The 22382-nt window shown below is 35.8% G+C and overlaps 1 protein-coding gene across 6 annotated transcripts in view; it reads left to right on the forward strand.

Annotated features, from left to right (window-relative positions):
* Positions 1 to 22382, forward strand: part of Pds5b (PDS5 cohesin associated factor B) — a 167381-nt gene that overhangs the window by 127167 nt on the left and 17832 nt on the right. For all 6 annotated transcript variants that reach the window (XM_090342241.1, XM_090342242.1, XM_090342246.1 and 3 more), the window contains 7 exons: positions 1856 to 2014; positions 8901 to 8969; positions 9587 to 9723; positions 14701 to 14824; positions 17645 to 17849; positions 20115 to 20229; positions 22100 to 22232. In XM_090342241.1, coding sequence (XP_090198367.1) covers positions 1856 to 2014; positions 8901 to 8969; positions 9587 to 9723; positions 14701 to 14824; positions 17645 to 17849; positions 20115 to 20229; positions 22100 to 22232 — 942 coding nt within the window. The remainder of the gene's footprint in view (positions 1 to 1855; positions 2015 to 8900; positions 8970 to 9586; positions 9724 to 14700; positions 14825 to 17644; positions 17850 to 20114; positions 20230 to 22099; positions 22233 to 22382) is intronic.

The following is a 22382-nucleotide window of genomic DNA, read 5'->3' on the forward strand; positions in this document are numbered from 1 at the left end:
CAAGTATGTACTTTTATGATGGACCTAATTATGTGCCAGGTGAAAAGTATAGCTTTTTAGCTGGGTGCTGGTGACTCACATCTGTAATCCTAAACTACTCAGGAGGCTGAGATCTGAGGATTATGGTTCAGAGCCAGCTCATGAGATTTTTCTGTACCAAAAATGGAAATGGAACTGTGGTTCAAAGTGGTGTAGTGTGCTAGCTAGCCTTGAGCACAAAATCTCAGAGACAGTGCTTGGGTCCTGAGTTTAAGCCTTAGGACTGTTAACTCCCCTCCCGCCTCACCCCCCAACAAAAAAAACAAGCAAAACCCTAAAAAGGGTGTATCTTTTTAATATGTCTTTCATGTTGTTTCTTTTACTTTAAATAACTTTCACCTGCACTGCGGTTTATGATAACCTGTTATGATGACAGACACTACTCTAGCATGGTCATTGGAAATGTAAAATAAAAATTCTGTTGTAATTTAGATCAAGAGCTTTGAATTTAGTCAAAACAGTTTGTAACCTTTACCTTGTTCTGAGAATACCCCTTGCTTTCAAACCCCTTGAGTTACTCTTCCAGAAGCAAATATTGTTGGTACTTACTAATGTATTATTCCAGAGATGCTTTATTCATATATGTGTACGCTTGTGCACGCTCACACACACCTACACACTCTTTCAATTTTGTATTCTCTGTTTTCCCGTTAGGCTGATGAGTAAAAAGATAACCACCGTTATTTAGTTCTGATTTGTCAATGTTTAAGACAGTACACTTTGGATATTAGTATAGATGTGCATACGAAGAGCTTCATTCTTTTCTCATGGCAAAATGCTTATTAATGGTTGAGTTTCTGGCCTTAATAACGCAGTAATTTTATGTCTTTTGATATTGTAATGAATCATACCCCCAAATACAATCTACAGGACCTACAAAAAGTTTTGGGTGGCTTATTAATAGGGACACAGTTTTTTTTGTTTGTTTTTTGGTTTGCTTGGTTTTTTTTTTTTTTTTGACAATCTTGGGGCCTGAACTCGGCCTGGACACTGTCCTTGGGCTTTCTCAAGGCTAATTCTTTCCCGCTAGAGCCACAGCACCGTTTCCAGCTTTTTTCTATGTATATGGTACCAAAGAATCGAATTTGGGTCTTTGTGCATGCTAGGCAAGCATTCTACCACTAGGCCAAACTCCCTGACTAACACTAGTGGGTCTTTCTTAAGTCCCACTGGATCCTTGGCATTAAGCCAGGCACTGAGTAACAGAACTAATAGACAGGGGCTGAGAATTTGGCTCAGTGGTGGTATGCTTGCCTAGCATGCACAAAGACCCGGGTTCGATTCCTTGGTACCACATATATACAAAAAAACCAGAAGTGGTGCTGAGGCGCAAGTGGTAGAGCTCTAGCCTTGAGAAAGTCCAAGGACAGTGCCCAGGCCCTGAGTTCAAGCCCAGGACTGGCAAAAAAAAGAAAAGAAAAACTAATAGACATGCTGTTAAAATCATCATACCATCACATATCTTGACCTAACTGTACAGGAAGCTGCAGTATGTAATCACCTTTATGCCCAGGAAGTGGGAGTAAAGTGGATATTGGTCTCCCAATGTATTCATGTCTTCATTAGATATGCTATGTAATGTGATTCTATGTGCCTAATGTTTATTTAGTTTTGAACTGTAAGTTGGACAAAATTCAAAATGTTTGAACTTAATATCTTCTAGACATAGATAATAGAAATCTAAATGTAGGATTGAGTTACTACTTACATCACATACAGAGAGTGAAACTTTTATAGTTGCTAAAATTTAGAGATGAAACACTTAAAGTTTACTTGCATGTAGAGAGTTGAATGTATTTCTTCCTCCCCTTTTCAGCCTCTTCATAAGAGCCTAGATCCAAGCAACTTGGAACACCTTATAACGCCATTGGTTACTATTGGTCATATTGCCCTTCTTGCACCTGATCAGTTTGCTGCTCCTTTGAAGTCTTTGGTAGCTACATTCATTGTGAAAGATCTTCTCATGAATGATCGGGTAATTTATCTTTAACACATATTTTTTTAGATAATGTAAAATTTGATATAGCATAAAAAGAATTGGAATGACATCATGGCACATTATGAAATGGCAAATGGCACTACCAATGATTGCCTTTAAGTGTGTGTTTCTTTTCTTTTTCTTTTTTGTTTGTTTTTTCTTTTGCTAGTCGTAGGGTTTGAACTCTGGGCTTGGGTGCTATCCCTGAGCTCTTCAGCTAAAGGCTCTACCACTTGAGCCACTCTGCCATTTCTGGTTTTCTGATGGTTAATTGGAGGTAAGAGTCTCATGGACTTTGGTGCCCCAGCTGGCTTTGAACCAGGATCCTCAGATCTCAGCCTCCTGAGTAGCTTGGATTTTAGGTGTGAGCCACCAGCACCCAGCTTGCCTTTAAGTTTAAAAAAATTTTTTTAAATATACTGTGAATTTTAGTTATATGTGTAATGATATTGAAACATCTTTTTAATTGAACATAGCTATATGACCTAAACCACATGCCTTTGATAAAGTGTCACTTGATTTAGTCAGGTCTGTTTGCCTCTTCCTTCCTCCCTCCCTCCTTCCCTCCTTCCCTCCTTCCCTCCCTCCCCCCCTCCCCCCCCTCTCTTCCCCCTCCCCCCCCCTCTCTTTCTTTCCTTCTTTTCTTGTTAGGATGTTGTATAGAGGGATTATAGGTAGGTGCATTACTTCTCGAACATTGATACCCCTCCTCATCTTTTTGTCCCTGTTTCCCTCTTCTCCCCACCCCTTCCCAATCATCTTGTTTCCTCCCACCTTCCCTTCCCTATTTCAAATAAACATATATACAATAATACCACAAGGGTAATTTGTATAGGACCCCCCCCCCTCCCCAAGTGTGCAGATTGACACAGCATTTCACAAGTCTTTGCTGGCCTCCTAATCTCAAGCCTGTCAAGTGGCTGGTATTAAGAGGTATGAGCCACTCATACTCTCTCATCCTTCCTCTCTTTTCTATACACACACATAAAGCATTTTGACTATATTTATCCTTATTCGTTTTATTTGAGCTTCTCCCTCACACTAGTGTTCCAGCTGCAGACAGGACCTGCTATATATTCATTATCTCTTTTTTTTTTCTTTCGCTTGCTAATTGTCAGAGATTTCACTTGGGTATGTTATATACTGTATACTGTATGTATACAGTATTTTAATCAAATTGACTCCTGACTTACTCTGACTTTCCCTTACCCACTAATTCTCATTATTCAACAACTTTCAATGAGTCTGTGGTTTGCTACATTCATTGACAAATGCAATATATTTTAGTACTATTTACACTCTAACGTTCTTCTCATCCCTACTCTTCTCAGATAGTTAACACCATGATTTCATTATCCATGCATTGGTTGTTGGAAACCTAGCCCGATTCCTTTTCCTATGAATAGTTAAGCACAGATAAGCAGCTGTTTCTTTTGTATGCTATTTTAATTTTGTTTAGATATATACTCAGGAAAGGAATAAAAAGAGCCTACAGAAATTCAATTGTTAATTTTGATGTTTTTTTAAGTGCCTTGTATACCGTATATACATAAATTATGCTAGAATATATATTCTCACAACTGTGTAAGTTTCTTTTTCCCCTGACATTCCTGCATTGTTTTTGGAGTAGACAGCTATTTTAATTGATATGAGATGAAATCTCATTGTAGCATTGATTTGCATTTTTCTTAAGACTAATGATACGGAACATTTTCATGTGCCTATTGGCAATTTGTATTTATTCTTTTGAGAAGTGCCTATTGAGACCATTTTGTCCATCATTATAATTGAATGAATATTTCTTTGTTATGTTCATCATGTATTCTGGACATCAATCCTTGACTGAACGGCAAAGATTTTCTATTCAATAGGTTATCTCTTTGTTTTCGTTTCTTTCCTTTGCTATCGAAAAACTGTTAAAATTGATATAATTTCATTTGTTAATTCTTATTATTTTGTTTCTTCCTACTTGTGCTTGCCCTTGTAGCTTGGGATTGTAGATAAGAGCAATTAATGTAATAACAGATTTAAACTTCATTTTCCTGATGGGCCCAAAAATCATAATCCTGCAGTGTCTACCTGCCAATTAGCTAGAATTATATAGTCTTGCACTACCATACTCAGCTGTATCTGGGAAAATTTTTGCCTGTGCCAGCATGTTACCTTTCTTTCCTGTATTACATATGTACATCAAATATTCTAACCATATTTGGTCACCATTTCTCTGCTGCCTCCTCTTAATCTTCCTCCAAATAATTATTTGACCAAAAAGTTCTGTTTTGTGTGTGTGTGTGTGTGTGTGTGTGTGTATTTTAATTATTTGACCAAAAAGTTCTTTTGTGTGTGTGTGTGTGTGTGTGTATTTTTTCTTTTTATTTTACAATTTCCTTCTTTTCCTTTCTGTTTCTTTCCTTTTTGTGCCAGTCCTGGTGCTTGAACTCAGGGCCTAGGCACTCCCCCTGAGCTTTCTGGCTCAAGTCCAGCATTTTGTCACTTGAGTCACAGCTTAACTTCTCACTTTTTAGTGTTTAATTGGAGATAAGAGTTTGGTAGACTATCTTTTCCAGGGTGTCTTTGAACTACAATCGTCTCAGCTTCCGGAGAAGCTAGGATTACAGGTGTGAGCCATTGGCTCCTCCTGGCCTCCCCATCTCAACTTTTTTTTTTTCCCTCCCAGTCCTGGGGTTTGCAATCAGGGCCTGGGCTTTTTCCTTGGACACTTTTTGTTCAAAGTCAGTGCTCTACCACTTGATTCACAGAACCACTTCTGGCTTTTTCTGTGCATGGGATACAGTGGAATCGAACCCAGAGCTTCATGAATGCTAGGCAAGAAGTCTACTACTAGGCTATGCTTGTCGCCATCTCAGCTTTTGAGTTAACCATTTTTCTGACTTTTTATGTTAAGTTTTATCTAGTTTTGAGGTTTTATAAATAAGATTTTGCCAAGTAAATTGTTTTCTCTGGCTTTCTTTACACAGTTATGTGTTTGTGAAATAAATACTTGTTGTTGCAGATAATACTTGGTTTCCATTTGTTGCTGCATCATTTGTATATGCCACTATGTATCTGTTATTTTATAGCTGTGCATTTAGGTTATTTCCAGTGTAACATTGCCTTGTGAATATTTGTACTTTTCTGTATGACCTTCTGTTGAGGGTAAGGCTCATTTTTAATAGTTTTTTTCAAATTGATTTTCAAAATGGTAATAAACTTAGCATTTCTAGCTGTACTGAATGAGAGTTGTGGTTTTACCACTTCTGTATGAGATATACCAGTCCTTTACATTATAACTATTTTGTAAGTGAGTAATGCATGGCATGCTTTGGAGCACGTTTTCATATATATGTGGACATTGAGGATGTCCTAGTTTATGAAGTACCTATTCAAGAATTCTACACATTTTCCTACTTAGTTATGAATGTCTGTCTTAGTAAACTTCAATTTTAAAAATATATTCTGTTGATGTTTTTCCCTACTCTCCCTAGCCTTCTCCATTCAAAACATATTTTAGATTCCTGATAATTATTTTGTTAAATTCAAATGGCCAGGCATTAGTGGCTTATTCCTATAATGCTAACTACTCAGCAGAATGAGATCTGAGGATTGTGCTTCTAAGCCAGTCTGGATAGGAAAGTTCATGAGACTCATATCTCTAATTAACTACCAAGTAACTTAGAAATGGAATTGTGGCTAAAGCACTAGAGTGCTAACTTGAACACAAAAGCTCAGGGACAGTATAGGTCCTGAATTCAAGCCCCAGGACCAGCATCACCCCCACCCCCACCAAAAAACAAAACAAAACAAAACCCGACAACAACCCCCAGACAAACCCACCTCAATTGTTTAAAGAGAATGCACCATGGAGTTTCATTCCTGAATGTACTATAGGCAGCTTGATCACATGTATGCACACCACCTTGTATTTGCTTGAAAAGTTGTGTTTTGAGGACATACTAAATCCACTAGCACAACGATGTTCACTGCAGCACTATTCACCATAGCAAAGATATGGAACCAACCCAGATGTCCCTCAGTTGATGAGCGGATCAACAAGATGTGGTATTTATACACAATGGAATTCTATGCTGCCATCAGCATAGTGAAGTAAGCCAGACTCAAAGGAACATAGACTCAATGGTTTCCCTCATTTGTCATAATCAGTAGAAACCTTGGGCTCTCCTAGCAGAGATTTACAATAGAATAAAACCTAGATATATAAGGCCATATAGTATGATGCTAAATGAAAGGACCTCCAGGATATAGAAACAAAAGCCATATAATGAGTGATTGTTGTCTTTAATGTACTATGTTATCTCTCATCTCTTTTGCTGTCCCTTGGTTATCTCATATTGCTACAGTATTTTACTTTGTTATCTGATACATTGTATATATGCATATTTGGTTATTTGAAGTTGGATAGGGAAGGGGGGAAAACCAAATGAGGGGCAGGGGTGGGGGGAGGGAAATGGGGACCAAAACATGAGAGAGGTACCAATGTTTGTGAAGTAATACACCTTTTATCTGGTGAATATAATGTAACCCTTCTATTAATTACAATAAAAAATATAGGGGGGAAAAAAAGTTGTGTTTTGAATCTAAGATCAACCGTTGATAAGAGCAGAAATTCTCTGTCTCCTAGGACTGGCTTATATCACTCAATATGACTTTTTTCCAGGTTCATCCATTTCCTTGCATGTAACATAATTTCATCTTCCATATTGTCTACTTTGCTGAGGTGGATTTCCACTTTATTTTTATTTTTTTTTTGCCCGCTCTGGGGCTTGAACTCAAGGCCTGAGCACTGTCCTTGGGATTTCTTAAGGCTAGTGCTCTACCACTTAAGGCACGCACCACTGCCAGCCTTTTCTATGCATGTGGTACTGAGGAATCAAACCCAGGTCTTTGTGCATGCTAGGTAAGCACTCTACCACTAGAACAAACTCCCGGTCCTCCACTTTTTTTTTTTTTTTTTCAGTCCTGGGCTTGAGCTCAGGGCCTGAGCACTGTCCTTAGATTTTCTCAAGGCTAGAGCCCTACCACTTGAGCCTCAGCACCACTTCTGGCCCTTTTCTATGTATGTGGTACCGAGGAATCGAACCCGGATCTTCGCGCATGGTAGGCAAGCACTCTAACACTAGGCCAAATGCCCGGTCCTCCACTTTATTTTTTTATCCCTAGGACTTTAGTTTAATATTTTTCTAGATTTCTGACTCAGTAAGATCCTTTTTCATATCTACTGTTTCTGAATGTCTTCATTAACCTTCCTGAGATGTCTAGCTATATATTCTGAGCTCATTGAGCTGTTCATTTGTATTTACTTGAGATTGATTTTTTTTGTGTGCAAATAAGAGTTTGATACTCACAAATCTTCATACAGAAATTAGAAATATATTACTTTCTTTTTCTATCTTGCTGCTAACATAAAGATAATCATTTTATAATTTTCTATGTGTTTCTTTTTTCACTTTTTAAATTATTTTTTATTGTCGGGGTAATATATAGAAGAGGCTAACATTCGTCAGGTAGTGGGCGCATCACTTCTTGCACATTGATACCCCTTTTCATGCTTTTGTCCCCCTTTTTCTCCCCCCCCCATTCATCTTATTTTCCTCCCTTCCCTTCCCTGTTTCAAATAAACATATATACAATATACCAGGTAACAAAGTCAGATATAGTAACCACATGAGATTAACCATAAGGGGAAAAGCAGAGAAAAGAAGTAACATAGTACTTAGAACAGCAATCACACAAGATAAGCCTCATTTCCATATCCTACAGTTCATTTTGTTTAGCCTCATCCTATATGACCATATGTACATCGTAGTTTTTGAGTTCCTGTGATCTTCTACTAGGAGAATCCTAGATGTGTACTAATTATTACAAACGAGGGAAACCATGGAGCCTATGTTCTTTTGGGTCTGGCTTCCTTCACTTAATATGATTTTTTTCCAAATCTTTCCATTTACTTAAAAATGGGGCGATGGCATTCTTTTTGATGGCAGCATAGAATCCCATTGTGTATAAGTACCAAATTTTCTTGATGCATTCAACCACCAAGGGGCAACAGGGTCGGTTCCCTATCTTAGCTTTGAGATTGATTTTTAAAAGAAATATATCCTCATACTTTGTATTTTTGATATTTTTATATAGGTGCTTTATAAATGACTTGTTAGAATTTGTTGGTTCTTATTTCTTTAAGCTCTCTATATGTTTGCTTCATTGTAATTATGATCCTTTCTTATGTTATTGATGATCTCTAATTGTGGTATAGTATGTAATTTTCTCTATTTCTTGGGGCTTGAACTCAGGGCCTAGATACTATCCTTGGGCATTCTCAAGGCTTGTGCTCTACCATTAGAGGCACAGCAGCACTTCTGGCCTTTTCTGTGTATATGGTACTGAGGAATTGAGCCCAAGGCTTCGTGCATGCTAGGCAAGCACTCTACCAATAGGCCCCGCTTCTGGCCCTGGGAGACCCTTCATCTCCAATATACTACCCAGGAAAATGTCACAAGTGGAGCTCTGGTTCAAGTGTTAGAGTGTTAGGCTTGAGTAAAGAAGCTTAGGGACAGTCCGCAGGTTGGAAGTACAAGCCCTAGGCAGCACAAAAATAAAAACCTATGTTCTTCAGTCTTTGCTTGGTGCCTTAAATAATTGAGTAACCCGAAACATATGGAAATGTGTTCAAGTGGTTTAAATCAGTCACAGGGCATACTTAGAAAACATGTATGTGAGAGTTCTGAGTGAGAGTATATCTTTCAATGATTTTTTTTTTTTAGTAAATAGGATTAGATAAGGTAATTCAACTATCACTAGAAGGTAAACATTTTATTAAAAAATGAACCCCAAAATTTATATTCATATTTTATGTCTTTTTCTTTAGCTTCCAGGAAAAAAGACAACTAAACTTTGGGTCCCAGATGAAGAGGTTTCTCCTGAAACAATGGTTAAAGTAAGAAATACATATATGTATTGATTTTTAATATACTTAGTATATTGTAATATTATTAAAGGTATTGAAAATTTTAATTCTGTAAGAAATATATAGCTACTAAAAACACTGAAGTATTTATATTTATTGTGTACCATTGTCGACATGAATATAGGGCAGTCATGAGCAACTAGGACTTTGTGGGTAGCAGCATATAATCTAAATTGAGAGGAAAGGTTTAAAAGCTTCTTTCATGGTTCTGCTTTTTTAGAATCAGCTTTTTTTTTTTAAGAAGTTAAACAGAGTTTTATTCCGCACCTAGCATCAAGAATCATACTGACCGGTCAGGGCTGTCCCTAAGATGTGACTGAGAGAGCCACCTAGAAATCAGCTTTTTAATGGAAAGAGACAATGCCACTTTTCTTTCTGCTGTTTAGTAAAGATGATAATCCAGACTTTAAAGATGGACTTCATCTTTTCCATGGAATTAAAGAAAACTTTTTATTCTTTAAAAAATGTAATTCCTTGAGTAAGGAATTTTGGGGGGAGGCCTTCAATATAGTTTTTTAAAGGATGGTTTGGAAATTCTTTTTACCTGTAGTAACAGTGTTTTATCTGTTAATTTCTCTTTTAAACAGATTCAGGCTATTAAAATGATGGTTCGATGGCTACTTGGAATGAAAAACAATCACAGTAAGTCAGGAACATCTACCTTAAGATTGCTAACAACAATACTGCATAGTGATGGAGACTTGACAGAACAGGGGAAAATTAGGTATGTAACTGTTATCTCCAAAATCTTTGGATTTCAGAGTATTTTAACCCTTGACATAACTGTTTTCTTTTAAAACCATAAAAGTATTTCACTGTTAGTCTGCATATATATTTTGCTGTAATATCCTTTTATTCAGTATTTACTGAATTCAAAATAATCTTCGCACGTCTTAGTACATGGTACTGCTATGTTATATATTCCTTTTAAACAATGGATTCTTGCATTTTGGATTATCTAATGTGTAATTCGTTAGTCTACAAATCATCATTGAAAATGTCTAACGGGAAAAGAACAGACCTGGTGGAAGATAAACTTAGGTCTAGAAAATAAATGCAAATTAAAAAAGTTACTTGATTTTTTAAAATAATGTTTGTACTTTATTATTTTTATATTTTTGTTTGAATGACTTAGTAGGCCATCTATATCCTTGAGTTTTACATCTGTGGATTCAACTAAATTTAGATGCTTAGAAACTAAATCTAAAATGTTTAGGGGAAAAAGGTACCAAAAAATGTACTTAGTGCCCCTTATAATTTTTTTAACATCTAGTGTAGTAAGTGCTTATATTGTGTTAGATATTATAAGTAATCCAGAGATAATTTAATGTATATGGGAGGATATCAACAGGCTACTTACCATTTTATAAGGGCCTTTAGTATCTTTGGATAGTGGTATCCTAAGATTCTAATGGACAGCTATGTGGTGATTAAGAACTTTGAAGACTCTATGACTTTGAGAGCTCACATACAGATCCTGGGTTCTTCCAAGTTACTTGAAGCTTTCAGTTCCTATGTTACCTTACTTATCAAGCTATTATGATAGAATTAAATAAATTAGTATTTCCAAGTTATTTTAAACACCATATAGCATATGGTAATTTGAAGCACTAATGATAGTAATGGTTATTAGGTGAACACTAGCTAAAGTACAGAGATTTTCTGTGTAAACATGGATACCATTTAGTGCCCCTTTTCTATTATATTAATTAGGAGAGTAACTGCTTTCTTGCAGTACCACTTTGTAGAGAGGGTGGGGGAGAGGGAGAGAGAGGGAGAGAGAGAGAGAGAGAGAGATTGTGTGTGTGTGTTTCCTTCCTGGTCCTGGGACTTGAACTCAATGCCTAGGTGCTGTCCCTGAGCACTAGTACTCTACTATTTGAGCCACAGGCCATCTACTTCTGGCTCTGTATAAGTAGTTTATTGGACATAGAGTCTCATGGATTTTTCTGCCTGGGCTGGCTTTGATCTCGGCTTCCTAAGTAGCTAGAATTATATTATAGTCTTGAGCCACTGACACCTAGCTGGAGTTGGTATTTTTAAATGTATAAAAAGTTTCAGTGATATCTATTATATATTGCTGTGTCATTTGTATACTCGAAAACATCCTTAAGAACATTTAGGGACTACCTGGAATTAGAATGAATGAGGATTACTGATACAAAGCACTTGAGGTTGGCTGTTAGGAGGAGAGGGGGTAAAGTTTTTTGCTTTAATAGGAAGCTTGGGTTTTTGTTTTTGTGTTTATACTTTAAACTTCTATATGAGATTTTGTTTGATGAAAAGTTTTTACTTTACAAAGTCAAAAAGACAAAGAAAAACTGAATTAAGTAGAAATCCCAGACTAGATACAAATTTTTAAGGACAAATACATAGGAAACATTTGTTACCCACACCTGTGAGGAATAGCTTCCAACTACTGATTTTTGTACTTTTGGATCTAAGTACTATGATTTACCTATTAACAGCTTTTTGGCTTATTGGTAATGATTAACTAAAAAGCATCTTTGAGATGTATCCTCCCAGTACATAACCATAATGTTGGGATGCATTTGGTTAATATTTTTCTAAATTTTATTGTCGGGATAGAGGGATTACAGTTACATTCGTCAGGTAGTAGGTATATTACTTCTTGTACATTAATACCCCTTTTCATACTTTTGTCCCCGTTTCCTTTTCCCTACCCCTTTCCATTCATTGTGGTTTCCCCCCTTCCCTTCCTTATTTCAAATAAACACATATACAAAGTCAGGTAACAAAGTCAGATACAGTAGCAAGATGAGATTAACCCTAAGGGCAAAAAGAGAGAAGGAAACAACAATCACACAAGATAAACCCCTTGTTTCCATATCCTAAAATTCCTTCCATTTAGTCTCATCCTATATGACCTTATGTACATAGCTTTTGAGCTATTGTAATCCTCTGCTAGGAGAGTCTTAGGTATGTACTAATTATTACAAATGAGGGAAACCATTGAGCCTATGTATGTTCCTTTGGGTCTGGCTTACTTCACTTAATATGATTTTTTCCAAGTCTTTACATTTCCTTAGGAATGGGGTGATGTCATTCTTTCTGATGGCAGCATAGAATTCTATTGTGTATAAGTACCACATCTTCTTGATGCATTCATCTACTGAGGGGCATCTGGGTTGGTAAATAATGCTGCAGTGAACATAGTTGTGCTAATGTCTTTTGTATGTCCTTGTTTCTGGACATTTAAGTAAATGCCAAACAGTGGATTGCTGGGTTATTTTTAATGGGATGGTTGTTTCTGATTAGTATTTTAAATTAGTCTTTAGAAATATTTTTTTTCCTCCAATCCTGGGGCCTAAAATAAACACTGTCCTTGGGGGCTTTCTCAAGGCTAGAGTTCTACTACTTGAGCCACAGCACCACTTCTGGCTTTTTCTATGTATGTGGTACTGAGGAATCAAACCTGGGTCTTAGTGTATGCTAGGCAAACACTCTACCACTAGGCCAAACTCCTGGCCCTTTAGAAATATTTTTTAAAAGCCTTTAATTAGCTGGACACTGGTTACTCATGCCTGTAATCCTAGATCAGGAAGCTGAAATGAGGGTTGCCTTTCAAAGCCAGCCTGGGCAGGAAAGACTGAAACTCTTGTCTCCAGTTAACCATCAGAAAACTGGAAGAGGCGCTGTGGCTCAAAATGGTGAAGTGCTAGCTTTGAGCAATAAAGCTCAGAGACATTGTCCAGGCCCTGAATTCAAGTCTCACAACTGACTGCCTCTCTCTCCCCCTCCACCCCAAACACAGACACAAATAACAAAAAGTCTTTAATTAGATTATATGTTAGAAGACTAAACTGATTTCTTTTAACTCTATCCCAATACTTTATATAATAGATGCATATTTATTTGTGGATGTTGACTAAATAATCCTTTGCTATAGAATTAAGAGGGTTTTTTATATATTTTTATTGTAATAGAAGGGTTACATGATATTTGCCAGATAAATGGTGCATTAATTCCCATACATTGATACCCTTTCACATGTCTTGGTCCCCATTTTCCTTCCCCCCTCCCTCACCCCTCATCTTGTTTTCCCCCGTTCCCTATCCAATTTCAGATGAATTATGAGGTTTTTTTAATTGTTATTTTCCTTCCTTAACATTGGTTCAAGATTCCTATAGTTGAACTAAGGCACCACTGTTTTGGGAATGGTTTTCTTTGTTTTGTTTTTTGGAGTTTTTTTTGGCCAGTCCTGGGGCTTGAACTCAGGGCCTAAGCACTGACCTTGGGCTTTCTCAAGGCTAGAGCTCTACCACTTGAGCCACAGTACCACTTCTGGCTTTTTTACTGAGGAATCAAACCTGGGTCTTTGTGCATGCTAGGTATGCACTCTACCACTAGGCCAAACTCTTGCATCCCCCCCCCCCCTTTTTTTTTTTGATGGGGAATGGTACTTAGATTTGAACTTGAGGGCCTTACACCTGCAGCCTTTAGCTTTTCAGCTAGGGGTCTATCTCTCCATTTTTGTCGAGACAGGCCTTTGATCATCATAATTCCTCTCAGGTAGCTGAGATTGCAGTGTATTTGACTTCATTGTTTGAGTCTTGCTAACCCTGTCCAAACTGAACTTGAACCATGATCCTCCTCAGTTCCACTGTGGCTTACATTATTGCCATGAGCCCCTGCACCCAACTGGGAAGGGTCATCTAGATATACTGGTGTAGAATTTTATGAAATGTATTCAGTTTAGCAACTTTCTAAAAAAAAGAGCTTTTTAGTAAATATTTGAATAATGAAGATAAATAGTGGTATTTATCCACTACACATGCTTTTATTATACTTTTGTGCTCAGTATAGTAGGTGAGGTCATCACTGTATTGAGGCAATTGAGGTAATATTAAGTTATTGATTCCAGTATAGACTTAACATTTATAAGATTTTTTTTTACCAGAAGTTTTTTTTTTTTTTTTTTTTTTTTTTACAATATGAAATGTCATCTTCCAAAGTTTGGTAACTATAATATGACACTCTTGTGTCACTGAGTTGTCTTGATCTATTCAGGCTACTCTACCATAGATTTGAAAAGTTACAAATATCAGATACTGCAAGGTAATAGTGCTAGTATGGCTGGGTCTGTGGTATACTGCTGTATTTTTTCACACGGCAGTGAGGACAAACAAAATTTGTAAGCCCTCTTGTATAAGGACCTAAATTCCATTCTTGTAGGGGGTGGGAGGGGGGGGTCTGATTCCATGGTCTAATTGCCTTTTCTAGACCTTTCCTCTTAATGCTTGTCACCTTGGCCATAAGGATTTTGACATAATTTGAAGAAACAAGATATTCAGACCATAACATTTTTCTACTTTATTTTTTTAGCCAGAAGAATATTTAGAAAATTAAATGCAGAGCTGGGTGCTGGTGGCTCACACCTGTAATCCTAGCTACTTAGGAAGCTGAAATCTGAGGATCACGTTTCAAAGTCAGCCCGCATATTTAAGTCTGAGACTCTTACATCCAATTAATCATCAGAAAACTGAAGGGGTGCCGTGGCTCAGTTAGTAGAGTGCTAGCCTTGAGCTAAAGAGCTCAGGAACAGTGCCCAGACCCAGAATTCAAGCGCCATGACTGACCAAAAAGAAAAAGAAAAAAGCAAAATTAAATGTAGAACATAGTAATGGTTTTGTACAAACACTTAGACATTTTAGCCATGTTCTTCCTACTTATTTTCCAGTAAACCAGATATGTCACGTCTAAGACTCGCTGCTGGGAGTGCTATTGTGAAACTAGCTCAAGAACCCTGTTACCATGAAATCATCACATTGGAGCAATATCAGCTGTGTGCATTAGCTATCAATGTAAGAAAACCACCAGATGAGATAGAAGTTTATATGGTCTATATTAAGAAGAAATGTTCACTTTGAGACCATCAAAATTGTAAATGTTTGTGTGTGTGTATGTGTTTAAAGTATGCGAAACATTTCAATGTTTTGAAATTGTCATTTGAGTTTTAGGTTTCTAACATAGGGTAGTCAACTTCATACTCAAGTTACTGCAAGTACTTAATTAAATTAGCATGTACTGAACCATTGTTCCTGGGGGAAATCTAAGAGTATCTTACTTCAACGCTCTGTTTACAGATTTTTTTTTACTTGCCTAATCAATACACATACTTATTTTTATGTGTGTTTAAAGATAACCTTATTTTATATAAAAACAGCTTAGATAGTTTATGTCTTTGTAAGGGACATCATGATCTTCTTAGGCCACCAGACGGCATTTTATCATATGTTTAGAAGTTGTTTTAATTTCAGAATCACAAGCAAGATAAAAATGTGAAGAGGGGCATAGAAGAGATCATACAAAGAACCCACATCTACTCTCTCAGAGCTGGGACAGTGAATGAGTTCATCTTTCATCTCAGTTGGGGACATTCATATCAGACTACTCATTTTTTTTGCTTTGTATACACATCTACTTGCTACTGACCATAAAATTGTTGCAAGAATTGATTTTTTTTGAATTTCAAATAAGTAGGCAAATACAACATCTGTAAATAATGAGTCAACTATATTTAGTTCCTAAAGTGAATAAAAAAGGATTCAGCTTTATAAGGACGTACAAATATGGTTATTTCTTAGAGGTAAAAATACAAGTTAGGAGTGATGCTTATGGTCTCATTCCAATTTTTCAGATTTCTTAGAGTAGTTTTTATATTTGAGTTAATATTGTTTTTATGGGTTTTAGTTTGAGAAAATTAAAGCAAAAGGACTTTTGTAATAGTGAACTATATTATAAATAATACTCTAATAATATTCTAATGAATTTTTTAGTCTTCATTTGGTCATTTTACCCAGAGTTTTTATATTCTTTAGAAACATGTTAAGTATTTGCAATAAACAGGAGGCATTTTTTTTTTGTCAGTTTTGGGACTTGAACTCTGGACCTGGGCATTGTCCTTGAGCTCTTCACCTCAAGGCTACCACCTTGGTCTTTGAGCCAGTTTTCTGGTGGTTAATTAGGGATAAAGGTCTCAGTCTTTAGTACCTGGACTGGCTTCGAACCATGTCCCTCAGATCTCAGCCTCCTGAGTAGCTAGGATTACTGGCATGAGTCACTGTGCCTACCATGATTTTTATTTCTACTTTTCCCCTCATACTTTCTTTATATTGCTGATTTAAAAATAATTATTTGTGTATAATAACTAGACAGTTTTTTTTTCCTGTCCAGTTTTCAGGTTTGAACTCAGGACCTTGCATTTCCTAGTCAGAGACCATAGTCCACCTACTTATTTTTCCTCCTTGCTCATTTTTTACGTAGGCTGGCCTTGACTTGTGATCTTCCCAGACTTTTATTTCCTGTGTGGTTGGGATTACTGGCATGTTCCTCTGTGCTTAGCCGATCATATAGTTTCGAATTGTTATCTTTTTTTTTTTTTTTTTTTTTTGCCAGTCCTGGGTTTTACCTCAGGGCCTGGGCACTGTCCTTGAGCTTTCTCAAGGCTAGCACTCTACCACTTGAGCCACAAAACCACTTCTGGCTTTTTCTGTGTGTGTGGTATCAAGGAATTGAACCCAGGTCTTCGTGCATTCTAGGCAAGCACTCTACCACTAGGCCATGCTCCTGGCCCTTTAATTGTTATCTTTTGTCTATTTTGGTCCTTAAAATTGCTGTTCAAAATCCCAGTTTGTATATATTTAGTTTTGTTGTTGTTGAAGTAAGATTTGGAAGAGCCAGTTAACTTCCTGATTTAATTTTCAGTTTATATTTTGGAGATCATCTTATTTTGTAAGAAACTGAAAATTGTTTAAGACATTTATATTGCATTTCTTTAAATAAAATGTAACTGTTTTTAAATTGGTAAAATTTGAAGTCTCCTTATCTTTCAGATTTTTGCTTTGATATTAAGAATACTGTTGCTGATTTATTATTGAAGTAGAAATTTCCAAAAATAAGTATGAAAATAAAATTTTAAAAGATAGGCATTGTTTTAGGAAAAGGTGCACTTTGTTTAAAATTTAAGGTTGTGCAGATAGTGAAATGTTTCTTTGCAACATTGGTTAACATTTTTAATTTAGTTACCAAGTATCTAAGATTAAAGTTCAAATCGCCCAAGTTTCCAGATTTTTTAGAATGGCTAGGGTACACGTGTTAATGATTAAAAGTTAATTATTGGCATCTTCACATAACTTGCACTCTCCATTCTAAACTTTCCCCTTAAATTCACTGTTTCTTTAAGCCACAGTGCTGCTCATTAATTTTTCTAAAAAAGAACCTAGTATAGGAACTTTAGTGTCTCTTGTTAACCCTTTTTGTTGTTCATATTACAGTGTTTGTCTTGTTTTGCCCAAGTGTCCAGTGATCTTAGTTTTCATTGTCTTTTGGTGATATTTAACACAGTCCTGTTGCTCTAGTCTAGAAATTCTTTCCTTTATTTCTGTCTCTTGATTTCTAGCTGTTTTCTGTGGGTTTTCCTTTAATTTCATGTTTTTTGTTTTGTTTGCTTCTGTGCTAGTACTGGAGTTTGAACCACTCTGTTGTTTGAACACAAGTACACCCTGGAAAATCTTGTTTGGTGCTAGAGACATGGTTCAAGTGGTAGTGTGCATATGTCATACCTGATCTAACTTTCTGTTCCTCTTGTAAGTATAATGTGTGGAATACTTATATCTTTACAGGATGAATGCTATCAAGTAAGACAGGTGTTTGCACAGAAACTTCACAAAGGACTTTCCCGATTACGGCTTCCACTTGAGTATATGGCAATCTGTGCACTTTGTGCAAAAGATCCTGTAAAAGAGAGACGTGCTCATGCTAGACAGTGCCTGGTTAAAAACATTAATGTGAGACGCGAGTATCTGAAACAGCATGCAGCTGTTAGTGGTAAGTACACAGGAAAAGTAAAGTTTTCTACCCACTGGAAAACTTTCATAGAACACTTTATAGAACACAAATTTTACTTGTTATGTTCTAATCAGCATTTCTTAGATCAGAAGTTAGCACTTTTTCACTGACTTTCATTTACTGTTAATGTCATTTAAAATATATGAATGCATGAACATTTAAATTAAAACCTACATCTTTCTGTGTATATGACTAAATGGAGAGAGAAAGTAAGTAGTGACATTAGAGGTACTTAAAATAGAACATGTGTACATGTATACAGATTGTGTAAACATTGCCTTTTAGTTGAGAAACCACAAGTTATCAATCTTTGTTTTTTGCTCTTATCAGTAACTAACATTAATAACAGATGCTCAGATGACTGCTTTTCATCAGCTTGCTTTACCCTGTCAGAGGTAGTATGCCTATTGACCTCTGTGACTCATTTTATATAATAAGTAGTGTAGCATAAAAAAAAGGATGCAGTTATCCAAGACAGAAACCAGAGGCATTGTTTAGATTTTTTTCTTTGCTCAGCAATCACCTAATTAATTAATTAATTAATTTTTGTTGCCTCCAGTCACAGGGCTTGAAATCAAGGCCTGGGCACTGTCCTTGGGCTTTCTCAAGGCTAGACCTCTAACACTTGAGCTATAGCACCACTTCTAGCTTTTTCTATGTATGTGGTACTGAGGAATCGAACCCAGATCTTTATGCATACTAGGCAAGCACTCTACCACTAGGCTAAACTCCCAGCTCACCAAATCTTTTTTTATATAAGTAAACTCCCAGCTCACCAAATCTTTTTTTTTATAAGTAATGTAGCATTAAAAAAAATCTTCTCAGTTATACAAGACAGAAATCAGAGACATTGTTTATATTTCTTTTTCCTTGTTCAACAATCACTGCATCTTGTTAGCTCTTCCTCAGGATGTCTTGAACATTTGTTCTTTCCTCTTGTTCTTTGATGTATTTTACTTGGATTATTATACTTTGAATTGCTTTCCTGTTGTAAATGTTCCCTGCCTCTGTAACCTCTCCTGTCTTCCACTTGCCACACTGCTATCACAATTGCCCTTCTCAAACAGATCTCAAACCTCTCATCCTTGCTTGAAGTAAAGCAGATTCTACAGTTCAGGGTATGAAGTTTAAATACCAAAGAGTTTGTACTCAGCCTGAATTTCACATTATCTTTCCATGACTTCCTGCTTTGAACACTGTGTTCCATGTACTCTGGATTACTTTAAATTTGTGCAACTGTCTTTTTGCCTATAGACTACTATATTTAAGAAATTCTTTTTCCTCCAGAGAAACAAACAGACAAAGCGAGGGAGCATAGTTTTCACCTTTGGAGTCTTTTAAATTAGAATTTCGATATTAATGCATCACTCTACTCTTAGAATTTCTGCTTGTAAAGTGAGAGCTCCACAGTCATATCCTACCTCTGTAATTCACTGGCTGATTTGGGCAAGTTTGTTTCATCTGTACTTCAGTTGCTTATTTGTAAAATTGATACAATTATATCTGCTATTGTTATGAGGATTAAAGCATGATATGGATAAAGTATGTGGCATAACAAATGGCCCAAAGAAGTTATCATCAATTGATAGTAGCTAACCTCAGTGTAAGAAATATAAATAGAATTGTTCAGAATCTGAATTGTACTCTTTTGAATATTAACTACAGTTAACTATTCTGATCTCTATAGCAGCATTTGTCAATCTCAGTCAAAATGAATGAAGATATTTGAAGTTAGATGTTAAAGTTCTTTGTTATTTAAATTGTCCTAAAAATGTCATACTTTTACATTTATAGTGTGCTACAAATGATACATTGCTTTTTGTTTTTATGTCATTTTGACTGAAGAATATGCTATAAGTTTTTCTTTTTGCTCACCACTTATAAGAAAATATCAAACCTAGAGTTGCTTATATGATCAGGGAAATAGGCTCTTGCATTTCTCAAACTTGACTATAGTTTGTTTGGGTCACTTTTACTATATACATTTGAAAACTGAAAGATTTGCTTTTGTAGCCTCAGCATGTGGTATAAGTAGGCATTTCAACATTGGATGTGACTGATGAGTGAACAAACTATCATGTTCCTTAACACATGTATTTCAGTGTGTTTCTTTAAGCCTTGTTGTAGTAAACTGTTAAAATGCAGAAAACACACATGTGAAAGGCAGAGTATATATTTGTTTTCCAAATCTGGATGTTTTGTTTTGTTATGTTATTTCTTTTTCTTATCCCTTTTCTTTTTCAGAAAAATTATTGTCTCTCCTACCAGAGTATGTTGTTCCATATACAATTCACCTTTTGGCACATGACCCAGATTATGTCAAAGTACAGGATATTGAACAACTTAAAGATGTGAAAGAGTAAGATTTTTTTCCATCCCATTTTCCTATTTTCTAAAAGTTGTTTTTTTCCCCTTATTGCTGATAGTGTAACTTCACTGATAATTAACTGATACATTCCCTTTCTTAGGAATTTAAGATTCTGTTTACTTTTCTGACTTTTTTCATATCTCTTCACATTATATTTCTTACATAATTTTCTAAAACTTGATTTAGCATAATTATTGTACTCTAGTTCTGTTCCTCTACCCAGTGTGGTTGCATTCCTTTTCCATTTGAAGTTATCCATTAAAAAGTTTTCATTCCTATTTTTATCTTCCTATTTCTTTCTAAAATCAGATTTTCATAGGAAGCGAACTAATACTTTCCTTAATTCACATAGTAAATGCATTTTCTTTCCCTTTGCAGTAACTGTCTTCCTCTATTAATAAGAAAGGATGTTCATGACTAGCAAAATTCGTAAACAGGGATGTAGTCCATTTTGGCTTCATTGATAAAGTCAAATTAATTCTTAATTCTAAATTTGACATTGAAATTCCTTCAAAGATTATTGATGGTAGATTGTAAGCACTACACCCTGGAGCAGAAAGAATAGAAGACATAGTAGTAGTAGTGGTAGTGGTAGATGTGGTAATAGTAGTCGTGGTAGTTTAGTAGTAGTAGTAGTAGTAGTAGTAGTAGTAGTAGTAGTAGTAGTAGTTAGAGATAATTTTCTTGAGAATATTCTTTAACTGAGTTTAAGGCTGTGGTCTTCTTTCTGTTAAAATGAAAGATGACCTTTGTGATTTTGAATCCATTTATTGTGCTTTTAATACTCTAGGAAACGAAAGCAAGTCTTGGTTTCTTAATTCATAGCATTTTTATGAGAAATCTCAGGATAGTAAAATTAAATTTAATAGTATCTTCTCATAGCAAAGAGGAAAACTATTACCATTTTACTTTGACATATTTCCATTTTTAACAATGTAAGCATACAGTTTTCTCAACACTGGTTTTTTATTACAGTGGTTATAACTTTTGAAAACTTACAACCACCCTTCTTTATCAGAGAACCAATGTTCTCTGATAGACAATGGTAAATAGACAACTACACTTAAATGGACAACTATACTTTGGATTCACTAGATGGTTTTGATTGTCTTTCTAAATTGCTCTGATGTAGCCACAAATAACCTCCATACTACCAGAGTCACTCCATAGGAACTTCTGTACCTATTATCCTAAAGGATATTGGTTTCCCTTCTAGAATAGTATCTTGCTTCATATGTCTGTCTTCCCTTCTCCCATTAGTTTTCTCCTTTGTATATCAACTATAGCTCTTTCTCTTTCTGTCTGTATAGTATATAGAAAGCACTTGTGTTTTTTATTCAACAGATTTTTTTTCTTAGTAATTAAAACTGGGTTTCTGAAACTTTCTCTTAATTTTTTTCCCTCCCTCATTAAGGAAGACCCAGTGTTAAATTGTTGGTCACAGCTTTTTCCTGTCTGATTTATTTTAACTATTTAAGGAGGTGATATGTTCTACTGAAGACTTCATATCAAGCCTTGAGTCAGCTTGCATATCTGATGCCTCACTTAATCCATGGCCCAACAATTCTTTGAGACAGTCTTCCTTTACTGTCATGGTGTGGGATTGACATTCTTTCTACCTATTAATGTTTTCTTTGTAATCTTCCTTCCTGGGGTATCTCTAAGACTTCAGAAAGGAATCTCAGGGGCTTATGAACTGTGTGCCTTCCTGGCTTACTACAACATAGCCAAGTGACATATACTGTTTCTTATTTATAGCTACATTTTTTTTCTCTTGGGGTTCATTATATTAATGGTTGAATTGTTTTATCTGTGTTTAACATAAATTTTTTGTGTATTTCCTTCTTTCTTGTATCTCTAGATGTCTTTGGTTTGTTCTGGAAATATTAATGGCCAAAAATGAAAATAATAGTCATGCATTCATCAGAAAGATGGTTGAAAATATTAAACAAACAAAAGATGCCCAAGGACCAGATGATGCAAAAATGAATGAAGTATGTAATTCTTTGTAAATAATGATAATTCTTTGTTAGTATAAACATTTTAGGAATGAAACTAGTATGTTTTTTATAGAGAATGTCAGACTGTTGCTAATTTAGTAGTATGATACTACTAGATCTAGTACTAATTAAGTAGCACTGAGG

The sequence above is a fragment of the Megascapheus bottae genome, chromosome 11 (genome assembly GCF_031878675.1).
Source record: "Megascapheus bottae isolate mThoBot1 chromosome 11, mThoBot2.hap1, whole genome shotgun sequence".
Lineage (NCBI taxonomy): Eukaryota > Metazoa > Chordata > Mammalia > Rodentia > Geomyidae > Megascapheus > Megascapheus bottae.